This window comes from Ochotona curzoniae, unplaced genomic scaffold, assembly GCF_017591425.1.
Source record: "Ochotona curzoniae isolate NIBS_2020 unplaced genomic scaffold, NIBS_Ocur_1.0 contig_1014, whole genome shotgun sequence".
NCBI classification, from domain to species: domain Eukaryota; kingdom Metazoa; phylum Chordata; class Mammalia; order Lagomorpha; family Ochotonidae; genus Ochotona; species Ochotona curzoniae.
Genome location: NW_024464920.1, coordinates 2,596,738 through 2,621,114, shown reverse-complemented (window position 1 = coordinate 2,621,114; position 24,377 = coordinate 2,596,738). Strand labels below are relative to the sequence as shown.

The window sequence follows — 24,377 nt, the reverse complement described above, 5'->3', positions numbered from 1 at the left end:
CTCCCTGGATGCTGTCTCCTGGCAAGGGAGCCCCCCTCCCCCGCCCCGGGTGCCTCGTGGCCTCCACTTGAGTGCAAGGATCCTTCCACCAGCTCCGATTAGAAGCCTAAAGCCTTCGGGGAAAGGCAGAGCCGCCTAATAGGGGCTGATCAGAAGCCCCAAGAAGGTGGAAGAAAAGACTTGGCTCCGGGTGGTAGCCTCCTCTGCCACTCTGTACCCAAACACAGGGCTGCCTGGTTCCCCACCCTTGCGTTGGCCTTGGGGCTCTAAGGCATTCTGTCGGACTGGCCAGGGCCTTCAGAAGAAGGAGTCCGTGATTAGGTCTGCAGCCAAGTCCTGGGGCTTAGGGTGACATGGCCAAGGCCTGGTGTTTCTTGCCATGGTCCGCTGTAGAAGAATTTCATTCGTTTTTTCTTTGGTTCAACAAAAATCTCCAAGTGCCCTGCCGTGAAGGGTTCCAACCAAGCTTCGCCTGTTGGGGGATTTTCACTCTGGGCGTGATTGGGTAGGTTACCAGTGTGAAAACCAGCACGGGCAGACCACACAGTGACTGCAACACATGTGCTGGCAGAAAGTGAGCTGTTCTACTTGTAAGTCCTACCTGGTCATTTAAAAAGGTGAGTTAGAAAAAAAAAATGACTCTTTAAAAATATATACATATATTTTATTTATTTGAAAGGCAGAGTTACAGAAAGAGAGAGAGGGAAAGACAGAGAGATCAAATTTGCATCTTCTGGTTCACTCCCCAAATGGTTGCACGAGCTGGGCCTGGGCCAGGCTGAAGCCAGAAGCCGGGAGCTTCGTCCAGGTCTCCCATGAGTGCGGAGGCTCAAGGACTTGGGCCATTCTCCACGGCTCTCCCAGGTGCCTTGACAGGGAGCTGGATTGGAAGCAGAGCAGCTGGGACTCACACTCGCACCCCAGTATATGTTGGAGTTGCAAACAGCAGCAGTTTAATCAGCTGTACCACAACCCAATCCCCACATAGCTGTTTGATGGTCAGCATATGTTTTGAAAAGCAGAGATCTTTCGTCTACTAGTTCACTGCCCCAGCTGCCTGCAACAGCTCGGGTTAGTCCAGTCTGAGTCTCCCCTCTGGATAGCATGGACACATGTGCTGGAGCCAACACCTGCTGCCTCACAGGGTACAGGAAGCTGGAGTTGGACGCAGAGTCAGAATTTGAACCCAGGCACCCTGAGAAGGAGTGCTCCAAGTGGCCTCGTAATCGCAAGGCCAAGGGATCTAATATATGAATATAAGTTTTGTAATATTGGAATATAAGTTTTCCTTGGAAGACTATGGTCTCATCTCTCTCTCTCTTTTTTTTTTTTTTTTTTTTTTAATCTAGAACATTAGGGTGATGATGGCTAATGCTATGCATGGCTCCTGTTACTATTAGGATTTATCAGTGTGAAAACCGGAACAATAAAATAACCCTCTACCCAGCTGCTGTCAGTCACATGGTTGGCCAAGCTTGAGTTTTTATTTCATGAACTACCGAGCTGCATGGCCTCATGCTTCTGCTGAATAACATTTACCATTTATTGAACAACTTGCTACACCGCTATAGCAGATATTGTATTATTGTATTACAATAGTTCAGATATTATAACTGAGGTATAAAGAGGCAAACCCTTGCCCAGGGTCTCACAGCTAAGAAGTGGGGAAACTGAGAAATATGCCTCCTTCTTAATGGTTATAATAAGTTAAAATAATTAATTGAGATCATGTATGCAAATTATAATATCCGCCAGCCACTGAAGACTTCTATCCAGCAGGTGTGGTTCTAAACCGTTTGCATGCGGAGTTCCTTCAGGACCCACCGTAGCCCTCTGCAAGAGCTGCTACTGTTCCCATTACTATGGATGAGAAAACTGAGACACTGAAGTCAAATCACTGGTTCAAGTTGCACAAGTTAATACATAGCAAAGCTGACCCGAGGAACCTGTCTGGAGATAGTGCTGGGACCCCACTGACAGACAGTGATTGCTAGGCTTCAGCAGGTAGGATGGGAAACCTGGGTCTAAGGGCCAGGAGTGGACGGAAGTGGGGGCCCATACAGAAAACCCATCACCAGGTGGTGACAGCTGGGAGGGAAGGTGGCTGCCGGGGGTCTGGTGACCTAAGAACTGGGAAGGTACCGTTTAGATGCAGAGGGCAGGGAAAGTGTGGTGTTCTCACAATGAAGACCCGCAGCTGCATGGCTGGGGGTGGTGCCAGGAAAAGAGAAAAGAGAAGAAAGAGCCAAAGGGTCTGCTGAGGGAGTAAATCTGAGATAGAAGCAGCTAGAAGGCCTGGGCCGCTCCAGAGGGGTGAGGCTGCTCTTTGCTGAGCTGGGCCAGGCTGTCAGCCCTTGGAGCTGCCAAGCGACACGCGCCCTGAGCCTGCTTTTTTCTGTGAAGTATGAGATGAAATGTGCCATCAGTAGGCACTTGAATAGATGAGTCTGAAGTTCCCAGTGAGGTCCAGGCTTGAGTTGGGGACTTTAGTGGTCCTTGTGGAACTGGGGGAAAGCGTGTAGGGAGGCACTGAAGAGAGGATTGGCAGCTGCCCCGTGTCCTGGTAGCCCAGTGCCATGCTCTGTGCAGGGGCACTTCTGAGTGGCAGCTGTACATGCAGAAAGTAAACAGGTACACAACTTAAAACTCTAGCATAGGGCGGTTGACAGATGGGAAGGTCAAGCGGCCCAGCCAGAGGAATTGCTCCTGTTCAAAGTTAGAAAGTAGGCAAGTATTGAAAGGTAACACTGCGCTCGTTACTATGTATTGCTACTGTGTGTCCATTAAAAAATGTTTTAAAGGAGAAAGGAAAAACAAGATTTCCGATAAGATATGTAACTTTGTTTCAACTGAATTCAGGTACAATCATGCTCACCTTAACCAACCTTCACAGAGGGCTTATCCCAACCCATCATGGTGTAAGGAGAAGGTATTTTGCAACTGGGAAACCTGTCACATTAAGTGTTGAGGAAGTGATTAAAACCACAATGTGGGGGCCCAACGCCGTGGCCTAGCGGCTAAAGTCCTCACCTTGAACACCCCGGGATCCCATATGGGCGCCGGTTCTAATCTCGGCAGCTCCACTTCCCATCCAGCTCCCTGCTTGTGGCCTGGGAAAGCAATCGAGGATGGCCCAAAACTTTGGGACCCTATACCCAAAGGGATACATGTGGGATATCCGGAACAAGTTCCTGGCTCCTGGCTTCGGATCGGCATAGCATCGGCCGTTGTGCTCACTTGGGGAGTGAATCATTGGACGGAAGATCTTCTTTGTCTCTCCTCCTCTCTGTATATCTGACTTTCCAATAAATAAAATAAATTAAAAAAAAAAAAAACCCACAATGTGGGCCCCTGTTAAAAGTATGACTTTTTAAAAGTTCGATTTTCTTACATAGGATGAAATGTTTCTTTTTAAAATTTATTTATTTTTACTTGAAATTTAGAATTAAAGAGAGGGAGAGAGAGAGATCCATCTTGCATTCACTGGCTCACTTCCCAAACGACTGCGGCCAGAGCTGAGCTTTTCTGAAGCTGCGAGCCAGGAGATTCTTCCAGGTCTCCCTTTTGGGTGCAGGGGTGGGTCCAAAGCCTTGGGCGTTGTCTGTTGCTTTCCCAGGCCACTAGCAGAGAGCTGGATTGAAAGCTTGAGCTGGGGTTCAAACCAGAACCCACATGGGATGCCAGCGCCGCAGGCAGAGGATTAGGCTTCCTACCTCACTGTGCCACCCTGAGATTCTCCTTACATAACATTTGCATTTGAGAAAAAGGATACACACATCACATTAGGTGTCCCTGGCAATAGATCCTCCACCACTTTGTCATCCACCAGGGCACAAACACATATTGTATCGTGGTAACCTACTTTCCCAGGGCTCCCCCATGGGAGATAGTTTTTCGCCACTGTAACCCAGCACACAGCAGCTCCTGCCAATGTACTGGCCTAATGAAGGGCGGGGCTTTCCGGATTTCGCCTGGCGGGAATTGCAGGCTGTTCTAGGGAGTTTTGATGTGCTTGAGCCTTCTCCGGACACCTCCTGGGCGTCCTAGAGTACTGCTGGAAACCAGAGCTGTTCCCAGGGGACAGTGATGGGGTCAGCCTGGTCATTGCGAACACTGAAGCCCTGGAGGGCCCTAGAGCTCCCCAGACTCTGGTTGTCAGCAATCAATCGGCACCCCCCACAATTCACCCTGGCTTGATCCAGCTGGAAAAAGGAGGCAAAGGAGTCGGTCCAGGTGGCATGGGCTGCCCAGATGCTGCACAAGGGTAGCACAGCGCATAGCCCAGTGCCCAAATGCTGTGTCTTCTCTGTCTGCAGAGGTGGGCCTATCACATAGATGTCCCTGGTAGAAGCCACTGAAAGGTAAGACTTCGGGAGGTAGGCTGGGAGAAGCTTTGCCTCTACTCTGGCTGCACTTCTGGTGGGCTGAGGCATGGGTCAGCGATCAGGGAGGACCTAGATGTGTCACAGGCGTGGTCGAGGAATAACCTTTGCTTCAACACAAAGCACTGGGCATTGAAGACCCGGGGTGTTATAAGCTCGTAGAATGTCAAGGGTGAATTGCCCAAGCCTTCTCTACCATTTGTCTCTGCTAAGCCGTTCCGGGTGGGTGCCCATGGGTGGCAGCAAGGAGCCAGGGGGCCACAACTCAGGCCCTTCAAGAACGGTATCACGTGCCTTCCAGTGCCAGCTCCTGCTGCTGCCTTCTGCGACATGGCCATTCTCTGGGATGGGAAAAATCTTCTCACACAATGTCTGTATCAGCTCTCACGGATTTTCCCTTGCAGTTTTGTTTCTGTCTCTTGAGTTTTCAGACGACTTGCTAATTGGCTTCCGTGTGGGACTCTTTCGTGGCGCATCCTGCTTTCCAACCAGCAGCTGCGGTCAATCGCCACGCTCTGTCTGAACAGCACGTGGAAGGCTCTCCTGCACAAAGTTTGGGGGAGACATGCCTCGGGAAAGAGGCTAGAGTCCCAGCAAGGTGGGCGATGCTCACCAGATGTTCTACCAAATCCCTCTGCTCCTCTACCTCCTTATCTTACTTTTGTCCTTTCTCAAATTGCCAGGTCTGTTGAATTGTTGGCCCTCTTTTTTCTTTTTTTAAGATTTTTTTTGTTGTTGTTGTTGGAAAGTCAGAGAGAAGGAAATACAGAGAAAAAGCTCTTCTGTCCACTGGTTCATTCCCCAAGTGGCAGAAATGGCTGAAAATGAGCTGATATGAAGCCAGGAGCCTCTTCCAGGTCCCACACGCAGATGCAGGGTCCCAAGGCTTTGGGCCGTCCTTGACTGCTTTCCCAGGCCACAGGCAAGGAACTGGATGGGAAGTAGATCAGCCAGGACACAAACCAGCACCCACACGGGACCAGGGCTGGATCCCATATGGCGAGAACTTTAGCTGCTAGGCTACCACACCGGGACCATGACCCTCTTCTAGATCCCACGGCAAGGTGGCCAGAGGAGGAAGGAAAGGGGGAGGGACCATCCTGTTTCTCCTTGCCTGCTTTGACCAGGGAGTCTTCTGCCAAGGGACAGAATGCTAAATCCCCAAGGGTGATCAATAGATACCCAACAAAAAGAAACCCAGTGTTTATGTGCAAATATCCATAAGATACACTATACACAGGAAGGAGACAGCCCACCTATTCATCAGCTCAGTAAGGGTCTCCCACATGGGTGGCCGGCACCCAGTAGCTTGAGCAAGCCACCATGGCTGTTTCCCAGGGTCTTCATTAGCAGGTAGCTGGTGTTAGGAGCCAGAGTTGCATGTCAGGCCTGTTTGTTAGTTTATTTTAGAGACAGAGGAATAGCTTCCATCCTCTGCTTTCCTTCCCAAATGGCCACAGGCTAGGCCAGGCTGCAGCCAAAAGCCCAGAAGTTCATCCTGATCCGTGCTGTTAGCAGGAACCCAAGTACTTTTCAGAAAGTTGGAAGGAAAACATGAAGTAGCCAGGACTCCAGCCAGCCACTGTGCTATGAAATGTGGGTATCCGAGTGGTGGCTTAACCCACTGTACAGCATCTGCCCCCAGGGACTCGGGCGTCTTAACTGTTGCCCTTCCCCAGACAATAAGATATTACTCAAACAGGAAAAGAAAGGACATTCTGATACAGCAAAGGTCAGCTAGGTAAAAGGAGCCAGGTGCAGGAAGCCACCTGCTGTATAGGTTCAGTCCAAAGTAGAAGAAGTGAATGAGTCGCTGCTGGGGGCTGGGAGATGGGGCTGGGAGGGGACTGACCCCATGGCTATGGAGCTTCCTTCGGAGTGTTCTGGCACTAGGCAGCAGTGATAGCTGAATAACCTGTCCATTCTCCTTGGGTGGCTCCTCTACAATGGGGAATTTTGTATTGGGTGAATTTGTCTTGGTTCATTCAAGCTGCTATGACAACAGCAAAAAAAGTGTAGTTTTATAGAGACAGGCATGCAGCTCTCACAGTACTAGATGCTGGGAAATCCAAGATCAAAAGCATCTTGGAGCTTCAACATAGGAATAGGATGGGATGGAGGGAATCTCAAACATTCTGATTTTGGCAGTTTTCCCTTCATTACAAAGATAAGGCAGAGCAAAGGAGAAAGGGGGAAATGAATTTGCCTTTTACCGCCTAAAGCACCTGGTGGTAATCGCGTCCCCAGCCACCCATCTCCCCTAGCGTTGGTGCTCCAGAAAATGCTCAACACACAGCAGGGCCCTGTTAATTGTCTTCTTTCCTGTGTAAGCGTTGAGCCCTGCCCCACTAGTCCTTCCTGTACTCTGATCCTCCTCCTGGGATGTCCTCCCTTCACTGTCAAAGGCCACATAGTCACCGGAGAGCCAAATCAGAATCTCTAAGGTTTGTTGGGGGCTAGGAGTCTGGAGAGCTGCGTTTGCAGTAAGTGTCCCCAGCGGGGGTCTACATGACCATGAATATGTGAGACTGCCTTGTTAATGTATGTCTTTACCCTCTCTTCCAGGAAGTCTGCCCAGAGTATGCTAATCCCCAGGTTATTCCTTGCCTTGTCTGATACACCTTAGGTTCTGCGGGGTGCGCTGTCTTCACTGGGGAGCCCTGGGGACAGATGCCTGGCCCTCCTCCCTTCCCTCTTGTCACCCTAAGTGCACATGTTCCTGCTTTCTCCGAGTGTAAATCCTTCTGGGGTGCTGCAGGAAGTGAGACAGCGGAGTCGGTGCCGTTGGCTCTCTGGCTTCCGTGTTCCCCCTCCGTCCGACTTCTGACTTTTCTAGACAGTGTGGGAATTGTTAGCCCTGTGTCACAGCAGCCTTTGCTTTTGCAATCCCGTCTTACCCAGGACGCGCCCCCACTCCACCCCGACAAGTGACCATGGATCCGGGAGCAGGGTCAGAGTCAGCTCTGACTGTCAATGAGCAGGTATCGTCTGGGATGGCAAGGGGTGGGTGGGGAGGGGGATGCACTGAAGGGAAGAGGAAGCCTCCCCAGAGCCCCTCATCGTCTCACCCCAGTTCTCCATCACCTGTCCAGAGGGAGCTTAGCATGTGACATAGTGGTTAAGATATCAGGGGGCGTGCCTGAGGTTGAGCCCCAAACCCACATTCCTGCTAATGTGCACCCTTAATCGGATGGGGCGTGGAGGCAGGACTCTCTCCTGGCCACTCCAGCATGGAATGCAGGTGGCTCAATGTGCTGCGCCACAACATACTCCTTCCAAACAACAAGGCTTTTAAATGTATACACGTAGAGGGAGTAAGGTTTGAACACCTGGTAACTTATTATTTTTTTCTTCTGTACAAGTGTGCTTGTAAATGTTCTTGTAAAATAGATACAATGTTTTTGCAAGTCTAGAGTTAAAGGGAGAAGAGACAGAGCTCTTCCACCCATTGTTCTCTCCTTCAATAACTGCAGTGGCCAGAGCTGAGCCATACCAGAGCCAGGAGCTTCCACTGGGCCAGCATCTGTTTGCTGGGCCAGGTTGCAGGAAGCTGAAGAGGCGGGACTCCCAGCAGCACTGGGGTGTCCCAAGCAGCACCTGATCTCCCTACCCCTGTCTCTGATTCTTGAAGGACCCGGGGAGCAGCACCGAGATCACTGAGTGCAGGAAGGGAAGACGAGCGCTCTGGGGAGGCGCTGGAACCCCTGCATGACTCGGGGTGAAGAGGGGCGGGGGGCACGCTCTGCAATCCGTGCCTGCTCACAGCAGCTGGCTCACCTGGTCCCCAGGATTCAGAGCTGTAGGACAGGGCCCCGAGACACTTATTTCAGGAAGCGAGCTTGCAGGAGCGTCCTGGCCCTTCCCTGCCTGAGTTCTGGACATGAAGGAATTGCGAGCATTTTTCATTCCTTTGTCTTTGGAGAAGGCCTAGGGTGTCTTAAGGCAAAGGGCAAAGCGATTTGCTTCCTGGCCCAGCCCAAGCCAAGAGGCTGCTGCCGTGGGAGGTGGATCACACACTGCCTGAATCCAAGACAGGGACCAAATAGAAATCTGTGCTGTTGGCTTTGGTGCTGTGGGCGGCCTCCTGGCTTGTGTCCCCACGCCTGCTTGCTTCTAACAATGATTCCTGTGAGACGGGGAATGGCCAGTTGTCACGGGCTCTGGACAGGAGGGTCTCCCGGTGAAGTGCCCTCTCCTATGCCCCCTGGTCATCCCCAGAGCTCTGGCCTCTGGTGCCATGCCTCCTTCTTCCCCTCTCCCATCAGCCAAACCCCAGCAGTGGCCCTGCCCTCTCCTTTGCAGGTCATCGTGATGTCAGGCCATGAGACCATTCGAGTCTTGGAAGTTGGCGTGGATGCCCAGCTCCCTGCCGAGGAGGAGGGCAAAGGACTAGAGGGTGCAGCTGCTGAGGGCTCCCAGAGTGGGGACCCTGCGGAAGCCCACGAGCCTGCCGGTGAAGCTGGGCCAGGCCACCCCAAGGCCCCTGCAGAGGCAACTGGTAGGAGGCCATTGCTCCCATCTGGTGTTGCTGCCCCGCGTCCCCCCTGTGGTCTTCTAGGGAGCCAGCTTGTGGCCACTGGGCACCCAGTCTTCCCCCTCTGAACTCTGCACCCCTCTCTTATTCTTTTTTTTAAAAGATTTATTTTATTTTTATTGCAAAGTTATATATATACAGAGAGAGAGAGGAAGAGAGACAGAGATTTTCTGTCCAATGGTTCAGTCCCCAAATGACTACAACAGCCAGTGCTGAGCCAATCCGAAGCCAGGAGCTAGGAGCTTCTTCCGGGTCTCCCACGCGGGTGCAGGGTCCCAAGGCTTTGGGCCGACCTCGACTGCTTTCCCAGGCCACAAGCAGGGAGCTGGAAGGGAGGTGGAGCTACCAGGATTAGAACCAGCGCCCATGTGGGATCTCGGCACATTCAAGAAAAGGACTTTAGCCGCTAGGCAACAGCGCCGGGCCCCCTCCCTTATTATTATAAATTGTGGTCTGCATCAGTTCCAGGTCTAAGCTAAGGTGAGACAGGTGAGGTGGGGGAAGCTGTCATGGGCCAGCTTAATGGGTTGGACCAGCTGCAGGGTGCTTCCTCCAAACCTAGACCTAAGGCACAGAGACTGGACCTCCCTGTGGTGGAACCTGGATAGCCCAGGGAATAAGGCCGAGAGGTCAGTTTCGCTAAGCAGGTCAAGTCCAGGAGGGCAGAGTCTTGCAGGATCCTGCCCCATGTCTCAGTGATTTTTTTTTTAAGATTTATTTACTTTTATTGTAAAGTCAGATATACAAAGAGGAGGAGAGACAGAAAAAAGTGCTTCTGCCTGCTGATTCACTCCCCAAGTGACCTCAAAAGCCAGAGCTGATCTGATCTGAAGCCAGGAGCTTCTTCCAGGTCTCCCATATGGGTACAGGGTGCCAAGGTTTTGGGCCATCCTTGACTGCTCTCCCAGGCTACAGGCAGGGAGCTGGATGGGAAGTGCAGGGACTAGAACCTGCGCCCATATGGGATCCCAGCACAGGCAAGGCGAAGACTTCAGCCACTAGGCTGCTGCGCTGAGCCCATCAACAAATTTAAACCTACTGTCCTTCTCCAAAGATGCCTTTAGGGTGAGAGCTGTTATGAGTTGCCGGGTACCAGGATTCATCCGCTCTGCCCTTCTGCTTGCCCTCCATCCCTTCCCTTAAGTGGGATCTGGGCTGGACCAAGAGGAGGAACCAGAAAGAGAGCAAAGGAGAAGACTTCAAGTGCGTGGTTCACATTGCTTGCCCTTTCTGTAAATCAGTATCCAGGTCCGTGGTAATCCCATAGCCTTGGTTAATTCCTCCCCTTTTGACTAAAGGGGTGACCACAAGAGACCATGCTTGTTCTTCCCCTGACTTCTGTGTTGAGCCCATACTGGGTCACCTGCTTCCAGGGGCATCGTATGCATCCAGTGCAGCTACCACGGAGTGAAGCCTTTTTCCAGAAAATTCAGGAAGCTTCTCAGGTTTCTCCCCTGTGTTCTGACTTCCCTTTCCACCCATTTGTCTCCCATACCTCACTTCTTCTGGAGCCTTAATTCCATCAGATGAGCTCTTAGCGAAAGGTGGTAAAGTGACTGTAGGTATCTTGAGTGTTTCTGTGGTAATACGCACAGCTTTGTATATTTAAGCCTTCCAGAAAAGGCAATTTTTTTCTGCAGAATAATTTTTTTTAGAGATTTATTTTAGTTTTATTACAAAGTCAGATATACAAAGAGGAGGATAGAAAGGAAGTGGAGCTGCCGGGATTAGAACCGGTGACCATATGGGATCCCGGTGCATTCAAGGCGAGGCCCTTAGCCACCAGGCCACACCGCCAGGCCCTGCAGAATAATTAAAAAAGAGAGAGAGATTTATTTTTTATTGGAAAGGTGAATATACAAAGAGGAGGATCTTCTATCTGATGGTTCACTCCCCAAACGGCAGCAATGGCTGGAGCTGAGTCATTCCGACACCAGGAGCCAGGAGCTTCTTCCCAATCTCCCACATGGGTGCAGGGTCCCAAAGCTTTGGGCCATCCTCAACTGCTTTCCCAGGCCACAAGCAGGGAGCTGGATGGGAAGTGGAGCTTCTGGGATTAGAACCTGCGCCAATATGGGATCCTGGCGCATTCAAGGCCAGGACTTTAACCACTACACTATCATGCCGGGCCCAAAGAATTTTTTTTTTAAAGATTTATTTAAAAGTCAGAGTTACAGGGCCCGGCGCGGTGGCGCAAGTGGTTAAGTCCTCGCCTTGCACGCCCGGGATCCCATAAGGGCGCCGGTTCTAATCCCGGCAGCCCCGCTTCCCTTCCAGCTCCCTGCTTGTGGCCTGGGAAAGCAGTCGAGGACGGCCCAAAGCTTTGGGAACCTGCACCCGCGTGGGAGACCCGGAAGAGGCTCCTGGCTTCGGATTGGCATAGTATCGGCCCGTTGCGCTCACTTGGGGAGTGAATCATCGGATGGAAGATCTTCCTCTCTGTCTCTCCTCTCTGTATATCCGCCTTTCCAATGAAAAAATAATAAAAATAAATCTTAAAAAAAAAATAAATAAATAAAAAAAAATAAAAGTCAGAGTTACAAAGAAATACAGAGAGAGACAGAGAGAGATCTTCCACCTGCGGGTTCACTCTCCAAATGGTCACAACAGCCAAAGCTGAGCCAATCCGAAGCCAGGAGCCAGGAGCTCTTCTAGGTCTCCCATGTGGTTGCAGGGACCCAAGGCTTTGGGCCGTCCTCGACTGCTTTCCCAGGCCACAGGTTGGGAGCTGGATGGGAAATAGAGCAGCCAGGACATGAACCAGTGCCCATATGGGATGTGGGTACTTGCCAAGGGAAGACTAGCCAAATGAGCCAGTTTTCCTATGTCAGTTACCTTTATCTTATTTTTATCTTTAAGTTAGAAAAGTGTCTTCTGGACCCAGCATTCTGGTGTAGTAGGTAGAACTGCCCCCTGGAATGCTGGCATTCCTAATGGGAAGTTCACATCCTGGTTGCTTTTGATCTGGCTCCCTGCTGATGGCCTGGAAACAGCAGTGGACTCTGGCCCTGGTGCTTGGGCTCCTGCCAGCCATGAAGGAGACCTGGGAGAAATTCCTGGTTCCTGCCTCCTGGCATGGGCTGCTTACCCGGTCCTCTGGGGGTAAACCAGCGGAACAAAGACCTCTGTGCTTCCCTCTCTAGAGCTCTTACAGATAAATATGTGAATAAACAAATTGATTATTTATGAAAACAAGTATATTCCACCACAGAGCAGACACATCTTCCACTTAATTTTTCTTTTATTATTATTATTATTATTATTATTATTTAAGGTTTATTTTTTATTGGAAAGTCAGATTTACAGAGAGAAAGATCTTCCATCCACTGAGTTTCAGTCCCCGAGTGGCTGCAATGGCTGGTGCTAAGCCAATTCAAAACCAGATTTTTCTGGGTCTCCCACGTGGGTACAGGGTCCCAAGGCTTTGGGCCGTCCTCGAGTGCTTTCCCAGCCACAAGCAGGGAGCTGGAAGGGAAGTGGAGCAGCTGGGGCCCATATGGGATGCTGGCACAAGCAAGGTGAGAACCTTAACCACTGGGCCTCTATCTTTATTTATTTATTTTTTATTTTTTGTTTTATTGGGATGTCAGATATACAGAGAGGAGGAGAGACACACCTTTTAGTATTTTATAAGGCCTTTTACAAGTGTATGTACAGGGAGAGAACTTTTTTTCATTCTGTATCTCACTCCCCAAATGACCACAATGGCCGGTACTGGGCCAGCCCAAAGCCAAGAGTCAAGAGCTTTATCTGGCTCTCCCACATGGGTGGCAGGGACTTAAGTATTTGAGCCATCCTCTGCTGCTTTCTCAGGTGCATGAGCAGGAAGCTGGCTTAGAAGTGGAACAGCTAGAACTTGAACCCATCCTCCCCTATGGGAGTCACAAGTGGTGGGTAAACCAGCAGTGCCACAACACTAGCCCCTTTCTATATTAAAACGTGGGCTGGGACTGGCCAGGAGCCTGGCTCTCTAGGCCAACCCCCTACATGGGTACAGCAGCCCAATTATTCAACCGGTGCTCCATGGCTTTCCCAGGTTCCGTAGCAGGAAGCTAGTTGAATGAGATATTTTGCCCCATGACCCTGTCATTTCCATCAGGCTCATCACTCCTTGTCCTTCTTTTTCTCAATGCCGTGTGAAGTCAAGTCACTCGCAGGGACCCTTCCAAGTCCTGCCCCCAGCATTGCCACCTTCAGCCAAGCCCCAAGCCAGCCTCAGGCGGCATCGCAGACCCTGACGCCGCTGACAGTACAAGCTGCCCCCCAGGTAAGGGCCGCCTGGGGCTGGACGGGGGGCAGTGGGCAGCAGCATCGCACGGGGGTGGCCATGGGCCCCTGCAAGCCGGGGAGGCAAGATGGGGGAGGGTCGCTCCCACCGGGTGCCCTGGCTTCTGCCTGCCCCAGCCCAGGCTCGTTTGGGAAAGTGGATCTGCATTTGCCAGGCAGTGTCTGTGGGTCCAAGAAGACCGTAGAAATGGCGTTCACTCGCCTGCTGCCAGATTTTCTGTTCCTCTGATGACGAAATGAACCCTCCAGCTCCGGGTGTGCATATTCATTTAGATCCGGACAGTAGCTAGATAGCTGTGCCCTGTCAGGGCTTCCCCCAAGTCCTGTGGACCCCCTGACCCCCATCCTGCCCTGGGGAAAGGCCTGGGAGGCTGCTGACTTGCCACCGAGGCTGGGGTACCACTTCCTGTGTTGGAGGATGGTCTGGAGCCTTCCCCATCCGTGTGTGATCTTTCCCCTTACTCCATGCCCTCAGAATGCTTTGTTTGTGCTCATCTGGGTCCTAGAGACCCAGCCTTTGTGCCATGGATGTTGATTTTCTTTTATTTTTTCTTTTCTTTTTGAAATCTCGTTTGCTTTTGCAGGTCTTGACTCAGGAAAACTTAGCCACAGTTCTGACAGGAGTTATGGTTCCAGCAGGGGCAGTTACTCAACCTCTTCTTATCCCCATCAGTATTGCAGGTCAAGTGGCTGGTCAGCAGGGGCTGGCCGTGTGGACAATTCCTACAGCAACCGTGGCTGCCCTCCCCGGACTGGCCGCTGCTTCTCCCCCGGGGGCAGTGTTCAAGCCACCCTTAGCCGGTCTCCAAGGTAACGGCCACTCTCCCAGGACTGCACGCGGCCCCCACCGCCCTCCACCACCGCCCCTGCACGTGTGTTTTGCCATGTCGAACTCAGAATCCACCGCCCTCCCGGGCCGCAGCCCCGGAGTCTGGATCCCAGCCACAGAGCTGCTGCAGCACTTGGGACTGTGGGCCAAGACCCAGGCTGGGGTCTTGCTTCTGTCAACTGAATGGGACTGCCCCCTCATCCCCACGCCAGACTTTGCCAGCTCCCAAGAAAAGGACCACGAGAAGAATCCACGTTGGGGTCTTCCACCTGCGTGTCTCCTGGCCCAAGGGTGGGGGTGGGGAGAGGAGAGCTGTTGGCATTGTTACCAACCTTCATGGATGGAGGGCATCGCAGCCGCTGCCGTTGCCCCACTCCTCCATCATGTCCACTGCCCTAACCCCTCTCGGGTCTCGCGCCAGATCCCTTGGGATTGGAGCCTCTCTGGGCCGTGGCTAGGCACTTGAGCGCCTCTGTCCTCTGCCTTGCTCCATAGCGGCGGCTGTGCTGAACACTGCTCTCCCGGCACCGGTACAAGCGGCCCCTCCGATACAGACCTCAGCGGCCCAGCCCCGGCCACCAGCCCAGCCCCAGACGCTGTTCCAGACCCAGCCGCTGCTGCAGACCGCACCTGCCATCCTCCCGCAGCCCGCTGCGGCCACCGCTGTTGCCCCCACCCCCAAGCCGGTGGACACCCCTCCCCAGATCACCGTCCAGCCTGCAGGCTTCGCGTTTAGCCCGGGAATCGTAAGCCGCTGCCCTCTCCCGTGATGGACTGAGAGATGGACCAAGTCTGGGGTGGAAGTGACTCTCCCTGCGGTGGAGGGCCAGCCCCGTGAAGTGTGTCCGGCAGAGATGGGGCCCGCTCTGGGGTCTTCTTGCCGGCTCTTGACCTGTCCAGCATGGGCAGAAGCAGAGTGGCTCTGGGGCACTCCGAAGCCTGAACCGCTGGACCAGCCGGAGGGTGGGCTGATGGCCACAGGGCTCGAAGGCCCACGAGCTGTCACTAGGGGGCAGCCAGGGGCTCTCCACAGTGGCTGCTGGCCAGGTCAGGCAAGGAGAGATGTGACTCCCAGTGCCTCCGGTCCCTGCACTGTGGCCCTTCTACTCTCCCAGGCCTGGTCTGAAAGATGACCCAGAATTACTATTCCATGACCCTGGCCCTGCCTGTCCCATGAGCACCCCTTCTGCAGCCCACAGCCTTGAGCACCATTATGCAGCTGGTGGATAAGGGGCCCACAGTCCAGTACTTTCACCTCCGCCCAGCCCCTTCCCCTGAGCCCGGATCCCTTGCTTGCTCCATGGCCTCTGAGCAAGGCCTCTTCCTCTGCCCACAGATCAGTGCCGCTTCCCTTGGGGGACAGACCCAGATCCTGGGCTCCCTCACGACACCGGTCATTACGAGCGCCATTCCCAGCATGCCGGGGATCAGCAGTCAGATCCTCACCAATGCTCAGGGACAGGCAAGTGGCCAAAGCCAGGGCGGAGTGCTGGGAACGATGGGGTGGCCGTTCGGGCGAGGGGGCCAGGGCTCCGGCCGAGAGGCTGAGACGCTTGACTAGAGTGCCAAGCTCTTGTCGGTAACCTCTCTGAAGAACGTTCACGCTGCTCCAGGGGGAGTTTGTCTAAGCGAGGGTGGGATGGCGAGGTTCGCCTGCGGAACGCTCACTTGGCGGCCGGACATCCGGCTAAAAGTTTTGCTACACACCATCTTGGTTCGTTTAAGTACAAGTCCGTCAGGTAAAGGTTTTCTTTTAGTTCCCATTTTACAGGCGAGAAGGCTGAGGTTCAGAAAGATGAAGCCACACAACTGGAATGTGGCAGATCAGAGGGCTGCATCTGAGTCTGAGTCACTCCAAGGCCCATCCCTGCTCTGGGGAATGGAATAATAAAGGCAGGCATCCCTGGAGTGGGAGCCAGACAGAGGCCAGAGGGGCTCCATGATGAACTCTAAGCTAGTCCTTTTTACCTGCCAGTGTGAAGACTTGGGTTAGGGACAGAGAAGGACACCACCCTCACCCCTAGGGTCCTTCACCTTATTTCCTGCCAGGTTATTGGAACCCTTCCATGGGTAGTGAACTCGGCTAGCGTGGCGGCCCCAGCACCAGCACAAAGCCTGCAGGTCCAGGCCGTGACCCCCCAGTTGTTGTTGAACGCCCAGGGCCAGGTGATCGCAACGCTGACCAGCAGTCCCATGCCTCCGCCTGTAGCTGTCCGGAAGTCAAGCACGCCTGAGTCCCCTGCTAAGAGTGAGGTACCGGGGCTGGGGCTGAGGGTACTGCCTGGGATGGACTGCTTCCCTCTCGACTGCCGAGAGAGGGACATAGAAGGCTGGCACAGTACACAAGTGCCCTGCCTGGGGAGATGCTGTCTCAGACCCAGCCTACACTCACCACGTGCGGCAGCGCTCTCAGACACCAGAGCCAGAAGAGCAGGGAGGGGCTGATCAAAGGAGCCTGGGCCTGGATCAGTCCCAGGAAGTTCATTCTATGTCTACCCATCTTCACACCTTCTTTGTGGCTTTGGCTTTGGCTCTTTATTTTGTAGAGACAAAGGCAGAGAGAGAGAGAGAGTGCGAGCTCCCATCCAATCATGTCCCACTCCCCCCTCACACACACAGGTGCCTGCAACGGCCAGGGCAAGGCTGGAGCTGATACAGAGGCTAGAAACACACTCCAGGCCTCTCCTGTGGGTGTCAGGAACCCCACAGCCATCACCGTTCCTGCTTAGGATCCATGTTAGCGGGAGCCTGGAGTCAGGGGCTGGGGCCAGGAATCAAAGCCAGACATTTGGATATGGGATGTGGGTGTCTAACCTGCAGCTTATCCACTAGGCCAAATGCCTGTCCTTCACAGGATTTTTTTTTTTTTGAGTGACAATCCTCTCCCAAGCCCTGAAGACAGAGGCAGCTGGAATGCTCGGTGTAGCCCAGGGCCCTATTTTGGTGACAGTTACAAGTCCCCTGACAATGCCTGTGACTAGGCAGCGATAAGGTGCTTTGGGACCCCAGAGAAGGGAGGGCCTGACAGAACAGAAGCTTTGGCTGCTTAGAGAAGGGGCCGGAACTCCTCCAAAGGGAGGAGATGGATGTGAGGGTATTCTGTCCCTGGGACACTGCGACAAGTTCCTTACGCTGCAGTAGTGGTTCTGGGGCTTGGTTTCAGCTCCCGGTCCTGGGCCCGGGATCGCGGCGGTAAGTTGTCCAGGTGATTTGGGAGCTGGGACATCTCAGGTGTGGTTTGCTGCTTGCTAGCCTTGTAAAGAACCCCTTGGGCAGTCTGTCAAACAGGTTGTCAGAGTAGCAACATCAGAAGGTTCTGAATGTTACTTACCCACTGGCAATAAGTGCTTTGAAACAGCTGCTGCTGTTATTGCTACCCTAAGGTAGTGGGAAGATGCAAAACCCTGTCCCCTGACAGGAGGCAGTTTATATAGCTCTCTCTCTTAAAAAAAGATTTTATTATTATTATTATTATTATTGGAAAGTCAGATTTACAGAGAGGAGAGACAGAGAGCTTCCATCCTCCGGTTGCCGGGATACGAAACGGCACCCTTATGGAATTCTGGTGCATGCAAGGCAAGGACTTCAGCCACTAGGCTACCACGCTGGGCCCCAGTTTATACAATTCTTGAAGGAGAAAGGTGCTCTGGAACCAGGCAGAGGCCACCACCAGGTGGTAGAGAAGGCAAGTAGCAGGGCCTTGCGAAGAAACCTGTGGTCCCTACTAGCTCTCTAAAAAAGAAATTATACTACTAGCTCTCTAAAAAAGAAATACTCCTTGCTTTGTGTATTTATGCTTTCTTCTGATGACCAACATGGCATTCCATTTTTCTAATTCTTGTGAAGACCCTCCGACATTACCAAGGGAACAGTAAGAAGTAGGTGTTGAGCCTCATGGCTGTGAGCCCAGCCAGGATGCTGCATCCCGCATCGGAACCCCTGGGCTTCCTGGCAGGGCTGATGGTCCCCGTGACTCAGGCAGTGTACCCAGGCTGCATCTCCTGCTGCAGCTTTGTGCTGGCTCAGGCTGTCGGGCATCTGGTAAACCTGCGAATGCGAGCTCTTACTGCCCATCTGGCTGCCCTCTCTCAAAGCCAAACAAGAAGTAAAGTCTTGTCTAATTTCATTTCCAAGGATGGCTTCCATTTCAAGATTTGCTTTTCTCAAAATTCAAGTGAATTCCTTAAAGGCAATTCTTCCATAGAATTTTTTTTTTTTTTGGCTTTTGTTTTGACTTTATAAAGAGTTATTCATTTGTTTGAAAGAGTTAAAACAGAGGAAGTGAGAGAGATTTTCCATTCACTGGTTCATTCCCCAGATGGCTGTAGTGGCTGGGGCTGGACCAGGCCTGGAACCGGGAGCAACTTCTGGATTTCCTGCATAGATGGCAGGGGCCCACACACTTGCATTATCTTCTGCTGCTTTTCCCAGGAGATGATCAAGGAGCAGCCAGGACTCAAACCAGTGCCTGTAGGGGATGGTGGTGTTAACGGGATCCGGCTTAACCTGTTGGACCATGACATTGGCCCCTGAAAATGGCTTTTGTATTTTGTTTTTTTCTCACTTGGGACTAAGACTCAGAGGCCAGGAGCAGTGAAGAGAGATACTTTATCATTTTTGATGGTTACATAGTGTATCACTTTAGGGGTCTGCGGCACTCACTTAATAGTCTCCTTCCCTATTTATGGGTTTTTGAGTCCAACAGGCTCCGGAATCAGAGTTAGGCTTCTTGGTTGAGGGAAGAGGTTGAGAGCAGTTTCCCAAGAGTGGTGCTTTGGCCAAGGGTACTGAAACTGCCTGCATACAGGAGGCTGTGGTGCCCCATCTTTTAGAACACGTGGCTATGCCTCCTAGGGGGTGTCATTATCATGGAGTACGTATTGATCAATAACTTCCTGTCTGTTGAAAGGACACAAGTGGGATTGAGGTGGGTGAGAGGGGGGTTTATGTGCCCCCTCTGCACTGCTGATGTCCACCCGGGGCTTCCAACCCCATGAGCCGGGCAGGGCAACAGAGGCTGTTGTTCCCTCACAGGTACAGCCCATCCAGCCCACACCTGCTGCAGCCCCGCCTGCTGTGGTCATCGCCAGCCCAGCCCCTGCTGTCAAGCCATCCGCCTCAGCTCCCATCCCGATTACCTGCTCAGAGACGCCCACAGTCAGCCAACTGGTGTCCAGTAAGTGGCTCCTGGGCTAGTGGGGAGTGTGGGCTAATGGGGAGGCATTAAGTTGGGCTGCAGCCTCTCCCAGTGCTGGTTTCTGGAGAAAACTTGCTGGAGCTCAAGAGGGAAGGACAGGGGCCGGCTCCCTTGGCCCTCCATTCCTGCAGAGCTGGATTCTGGGTGTAATGGCCGTGGAGGCCAAGCCATCGGCTGCCTTTGCTGCAGTCTTCCACCCAGAATGTGCACAACTAGCAGGCGTACTGGTGACCAGCAGAGTAAGAATCGGGGCAGGTGAACAGCCAGAGCCTGAAGCACTAGAAAGTAGACCTCTCTCCCGGACAGAGGGCTCCAGGCCTCTCTTCCCGTCTCCGCGCCCCGAGTCCTGCTGGGGGGCAGGGAGGAAGGGGGATTCCTGAGCCTTTGCCAGATGTTCGCATCAGACGACCCAGGAAGAATCAGTAGTGATTCCTATCTTATATAATCATTCTTGGTCCTTCCCTCTGACCTAGAGCCGCACACGCCCAGCCTGGATGAGGACGGGATCAACTTAGAAGAGATTCGAGAGTTTGCCAAGAACTTTAAGATCCGGCGGCTATCCCTGGGTCTTACCCAAACCCAGGTGGGCCAGGCTCTGACTGCAACGGAAGGTCCGGCCTACAGCCAATCAGCTATATGCCGGTGAGTACGGCTGTCCTGGGCAAGAGCAGTGTCTGTGCAGTGCCTGGTGTCGCCAGCACCGATGGGGACTGGCATCCAGCTTCTGTCTGTATTTTCTCCCACTCATCCTGCCTTCCTCTGCGTGGGGAGCTCAATGCTAAGGTAGATGGGGACACCTGGAGGGGGCCAAGGCTAATCCAGCCCTGCTGGGGCCCTCTGAGTGGACCCTCTGATGCTGAGCATTCGTGTGGTCTTCTCTGTGGGAACCCAAGTCCCCTGTGCAGTCAGGAATCCTAGTGAGAAAGAAGCAGAGCTTAGGACGTGAGTCACAGAAGTGGAAGCATCAGTTCTGTTGTGGTCTCAATTGTAACGCACCTCAGGCTGGCACGCTGCCATCTCTGTCTCCTGCAAGGTGTGACTACACAGTCATGGAGCTGCCTGTGCCTGTGCCCAGGCCGCGGGTAGCTTTCAGCACTGGCACCAGAGGAGGAGTAACAGACAGTTTCAGACAGGGTGGACTCACCTGCCTGCCAAACCCCACAGAGCAGAGCGACAGCCTAGCACAGCTGTTTCACCGACTGCAGTGCCATGGTAGCTCAGCCAGGAAAGGGGGCCTGGCCTGACAGTGATGCTGGCAGCAATAGTCGAGAGGCTTGGTACTCAGAACGACTGGAGGTCTGCCAGCTGGAGGTGCCAACTGGAGGTCAAAGGCTGGCTGGGAAAGTTTGGGAATGGTTGTTCATAAGCAGCTGCGCTATTATTGTCATGCTGTTGACTGAGCTGGGGGCCTCAGGGATGGTCTGTCTGTCGGGGCCCTGGGGTCCTGGGGAGTCTGAACAGTCCAGGATTGGTCCAAATGGGCTCTAATGAAGGTGATGGGGTTGGGGTGGGGCAGGTATGAGAACTCCCACCTAGGGACCATGCTTAGCTAGTGTGGGAGGTGCCAGAGTGGCCGAGCCCTCTCATAGCCCTGTCCTGGGTGTGGGTGGCCTACAGGTTTGAGAAGCTGGATATCACGCCCAAGAGTGCCCAGAAGCTGAAGCCGGTGCTGGAGCGGTGGCTGAATGAGGCCGAACTCCGGAACCAGGAGGGCCAGCAGAACCTGATGGAGTTCGTAGGAGGCGAGCCCTCCAAGAAGCGCAAACGCCGCACGTCCTTCACGCCACAGGCCATAGAGGCTCTCAACGCCTACTTCGAGAAGAACCCGCTGCCCACTGGCCAGGAAATCACCGAGATTGCCAAGGAGCTCAACTACGACCGCGAGGTTGTGCGGGTCTGGTTCTGCAACCGGCGCCAGACGCTCAAGAACACCAGCAAGCTGAACGTCTTTCAGATCCCCTAGGGCTCAGCGCCCCCAGCCCCACCCCAGATTCTAGCACTTTCTTCCTTCCCCTTGGCACCCGGCTGCAGCCACTGCTGTGGCAGAGCCTGTCCTGTTGCCACCTGCAGCCATGCTTGCCCTGGGTTGGGGGACTCCATTCTGTGCATGTGCGACGATGGCTCCCTCTGCCCTCTCCCACGCCCCACATAGCTCACATCCTCGGGGGGCCAGGAGTTGGAGGGACCCCCAAGGGAGCTCCAGGCCTTCGCTTGAGCATGCTGAAGAGGGGGACTCTGTGGTGTCGCTTCGAGAAGCACTTTGTTCACGTGGTTTCTGAAGGGTGGATTCTGGATTGGAAACCAGAGACTCTCCGCTCCCTGTCGTTAGAACTGGCTGTGGCTATCAGTCCTTGCTTTCCTTGTCATGTTCTCTCTGCCCTGTCTCCTATGGCAGGTGGGACAACTCTGCTGATGGAAGCCTAGGCTCACGTTGCCTACTCCCACTTTCGCCTGCAGACGCACTGCTCCCCTCCCCTCCCAAAGACGATCCAGGAGCTTAAATTCAGACAGGTGTGACATGCCACTCGGAAGTCAGACTCGATGTTGGCCTTGGCCTTGGGGTCAGAAGGTTCCTACAACTCTGGAACCAAACCATATAAGTTCCTCTCCCGCCTATTCCTGGTTCCTTGGAGGAACAGGGAAGACTGCACTAAAGCTGAGAAACCCTACATACTCCATTTTTTTTTTTTCTTTTGCAACTGTGTCGGACGAAAGCAACGGTGTGCTCTGCCTTCCCTGGCGTTGTCCATGTCTGCAGCACATGGAGAACTTGGTAGACTAGGCCTTTCTCCCAGATTGTAATCTATTCTCTGTCCATAGCTCTTCCCCCGCGCCCAACAAAAAGAGTGTGGATTAGAGGATATGAAGTCTAGGACATCCCACTGCCCAGGCAAGCAGGCAGCCCTGAAGGAAGAATGAGGAACGGAATGCCAACTTTTTCTCTTGTCCCACACCCTGCCCTGGCCTAGTACCAGGGCCATCTCAAAAGAAGCAAATTCAGTGATGGACCATACAGCAAGGCCCCTGGGGGAGACCTGCTAGACCCTGGAACGGCTCTTGTGGAGGTCAACTGAACTCCTCTGTAGCTTGAGGCCTTGAGCATCAGAGAAGAAATCTCATTCTGTCCAGAGTCTCATTCCATGTCTGAAGGAAACCTCCACCATGCTCCTTGCAAAGCCAGAACATGCCCAGATCAGGGTGGGCTTTGCCTCTAGCGAGGGTAGCTGTGGCACATCTTGTCCAAGATGACGAATCTATCAAAATCGGTGCGTGACTAGAAAGTCAGGAGAGCACGAGAGATGGGTTTGGATGACCAGCAGGGGGCAGCCACTCACTCTTCCTCGTACTGCCTTCACAGAGCCTGGTCTCCAGCACCTGCTGCCAAGGTGGCATCCCATGGGATCCGGGCCCTGTGATGCTGTGGGGTGCCTCTCACATGCACACACATGCCCCCACTGCATCTGACCATTTGAACCAGCTGAGGAGGCAGGTGGGCAGCTTGCCTGGGGCGGTTCCCAGGAGAGGCATCTCCAGCAGGAGGCTCCTTGTTTATATTCGTGGTGGTTTTCAGTGTACCACAGTCACGTGACACACTCATCCAGGAAGAGTGTTGGGTAAGGATGAAGTGTTCAGTCCATACGTTAGAAAGCTGCAGCTTCCATGCTGAGATGACCCTTGCACTCATGTATGTGTTGTCTCTAGGTGAGAGTGCATGGTGGGTCACAGGTGGAGTCCTAGGAGTGATGCAGAGGCCAGGGTGTGGACACGTAACCTATCTGTCCTGTGTCGTGGCAGGAAAAACTCCTGGATCACTGGTCTGAATTAGGCCTGGCCGTGCTTTCTTAGCCCCTCTCTGCACTGTTTTCCTAAGGCTAGGCTGAATGCAAACAGTCTTCTCGAAGGATGGGTCGTCCATTCGGAGGAATACCAGGACGAGATGCTGCAGAGGCAGGTGCAGGATCTCCCTAACCTGCACCCATGGTGCAGCTTGCTGGCCTGTGACCTCTGCTGTTGTTTCCCCACCGTAGCACCCCAGGGAAACCGTCAAGCCGTGAGTCACACCCAGGAGGTGAGACTGGAAGGGAGTTGGTGCACATTTTCTTTTGAAAGCATCCAGAACTCTGTGGCCTCTGAGCCCTGGAAAGAGCAAATGATAAAGGCAGGAGTGGTTTCACTGTGTGTGGTATTTGCTTAAGCGAAAGAAAAGCCAGAACTTTCTGCGGCTTGGTGAGTGATCTTTGGCGCTGTGCTGCTGATGGCATCTGGAGTGGGGCCAGGGCTCAGGGAAGTCAACTCTGCCAAATGGACCAAGAAGCACACCTGAATTTGGAAGGAGAAGCCCTGAAGTTTTTCTGTTCCTGGAAATCCAGGCACCTGCCTAGGTCCCTATTTTTGTTTGTTGGTTTGTTTGTTTTCCTGACTCAGAGACCAGGCTTTGAGGTCCTGACAAAGTCTACTGAGGGCTGAAGGGAGGGCTAGGGGTGGCCAGAATGGGAAGAAGCACTTGAAGTAGTTGTGTGGAATAAATGGTATTTTTTCTTTTGTACTCGTCTGCCTACTTCTTGCTGATTTCTCAGAGTGGAAGCACAGGGCACCAGTGCCAGAGGCCAGGGATGTGTTGGGAGCTTGCCACCTGGAAAATCCCACTGCGAGCCAAAGAGAGGTACCACTTCTCCTTCTAGGCCATCCTTTTTGTCCCCAGGACTCCAGAATTCCAGGCCAAGCCCATTTCCCGGACAGCTGTGCTCCTAATTCCAAGCACAGATTATGCTGTTGGCCATGGCTGCAGAAACTCCTGGATAGCTCCATGCTGGAAGAGCACAGCTGCCGGCCCCCTACTCATCCCTGTTATTCAGCAGATCCCTCCTCGACCCTGCCGGCATTGATGGGATCTAGACTCCATAATCTAAATGGTGAACGTAATTGCCTGTGATTCCACCCACCCACCGTTCCTTGGCCAGACCCTGAGCTGCTGGGCTTCAACCTCGACTCCACCACCCTCCCCTTACACTGTGGAGCAAAGACTTTGCTCTAGGGCTCTGGGATTGGGAGTGCTTCTTGGGGGTCTCCAGTGACCTTGCACAAAAATCATACAGAAGTCAGCACTTACCCTTGCCTGAATCTCCCGATCCTGAGATTGGCTGTCCC

General features: G+C 53.2%; 1 protein-coding gene across 1 annotated transcript; it reads left to right on the top strand.

The window, feature by feature from the left end:
- The first annotated feature begins 842 nt into the window (after positions 1–842).
- On the top strand, positions 843–23,771 carry POU6F1 (POU class 6 homeobox 1). Its single transcript, XM_040979212.1, has 12 exons — positions 843–2,004; positions 4,317–4,361; positions 7,284–7,363; positions 8,685–8,880; positions 13,064–13,183; positions 13,885–14,013; positions 14,528–14,778; positions 15,369–15,494; positions 16,082–16,285; positions 19,067–19,208; positions 19,703–19,871; positions 20,847–23,771. Exons 3-12 carry the CDS (start codon positions 7,316–7,318, stop codon positions 21,190–21,192), a joined length of 1,731 nt encoding a protein of 576 aa, XP_040835146.1. The 5' UTR covers positions 843–2,004; positions 4,317–4,361; positions 7,284–7,315; the 3' UTR covers positions 21,193–23,771.
- Positions 23,772–24,377: the final 606 nt, after the last annotated feature.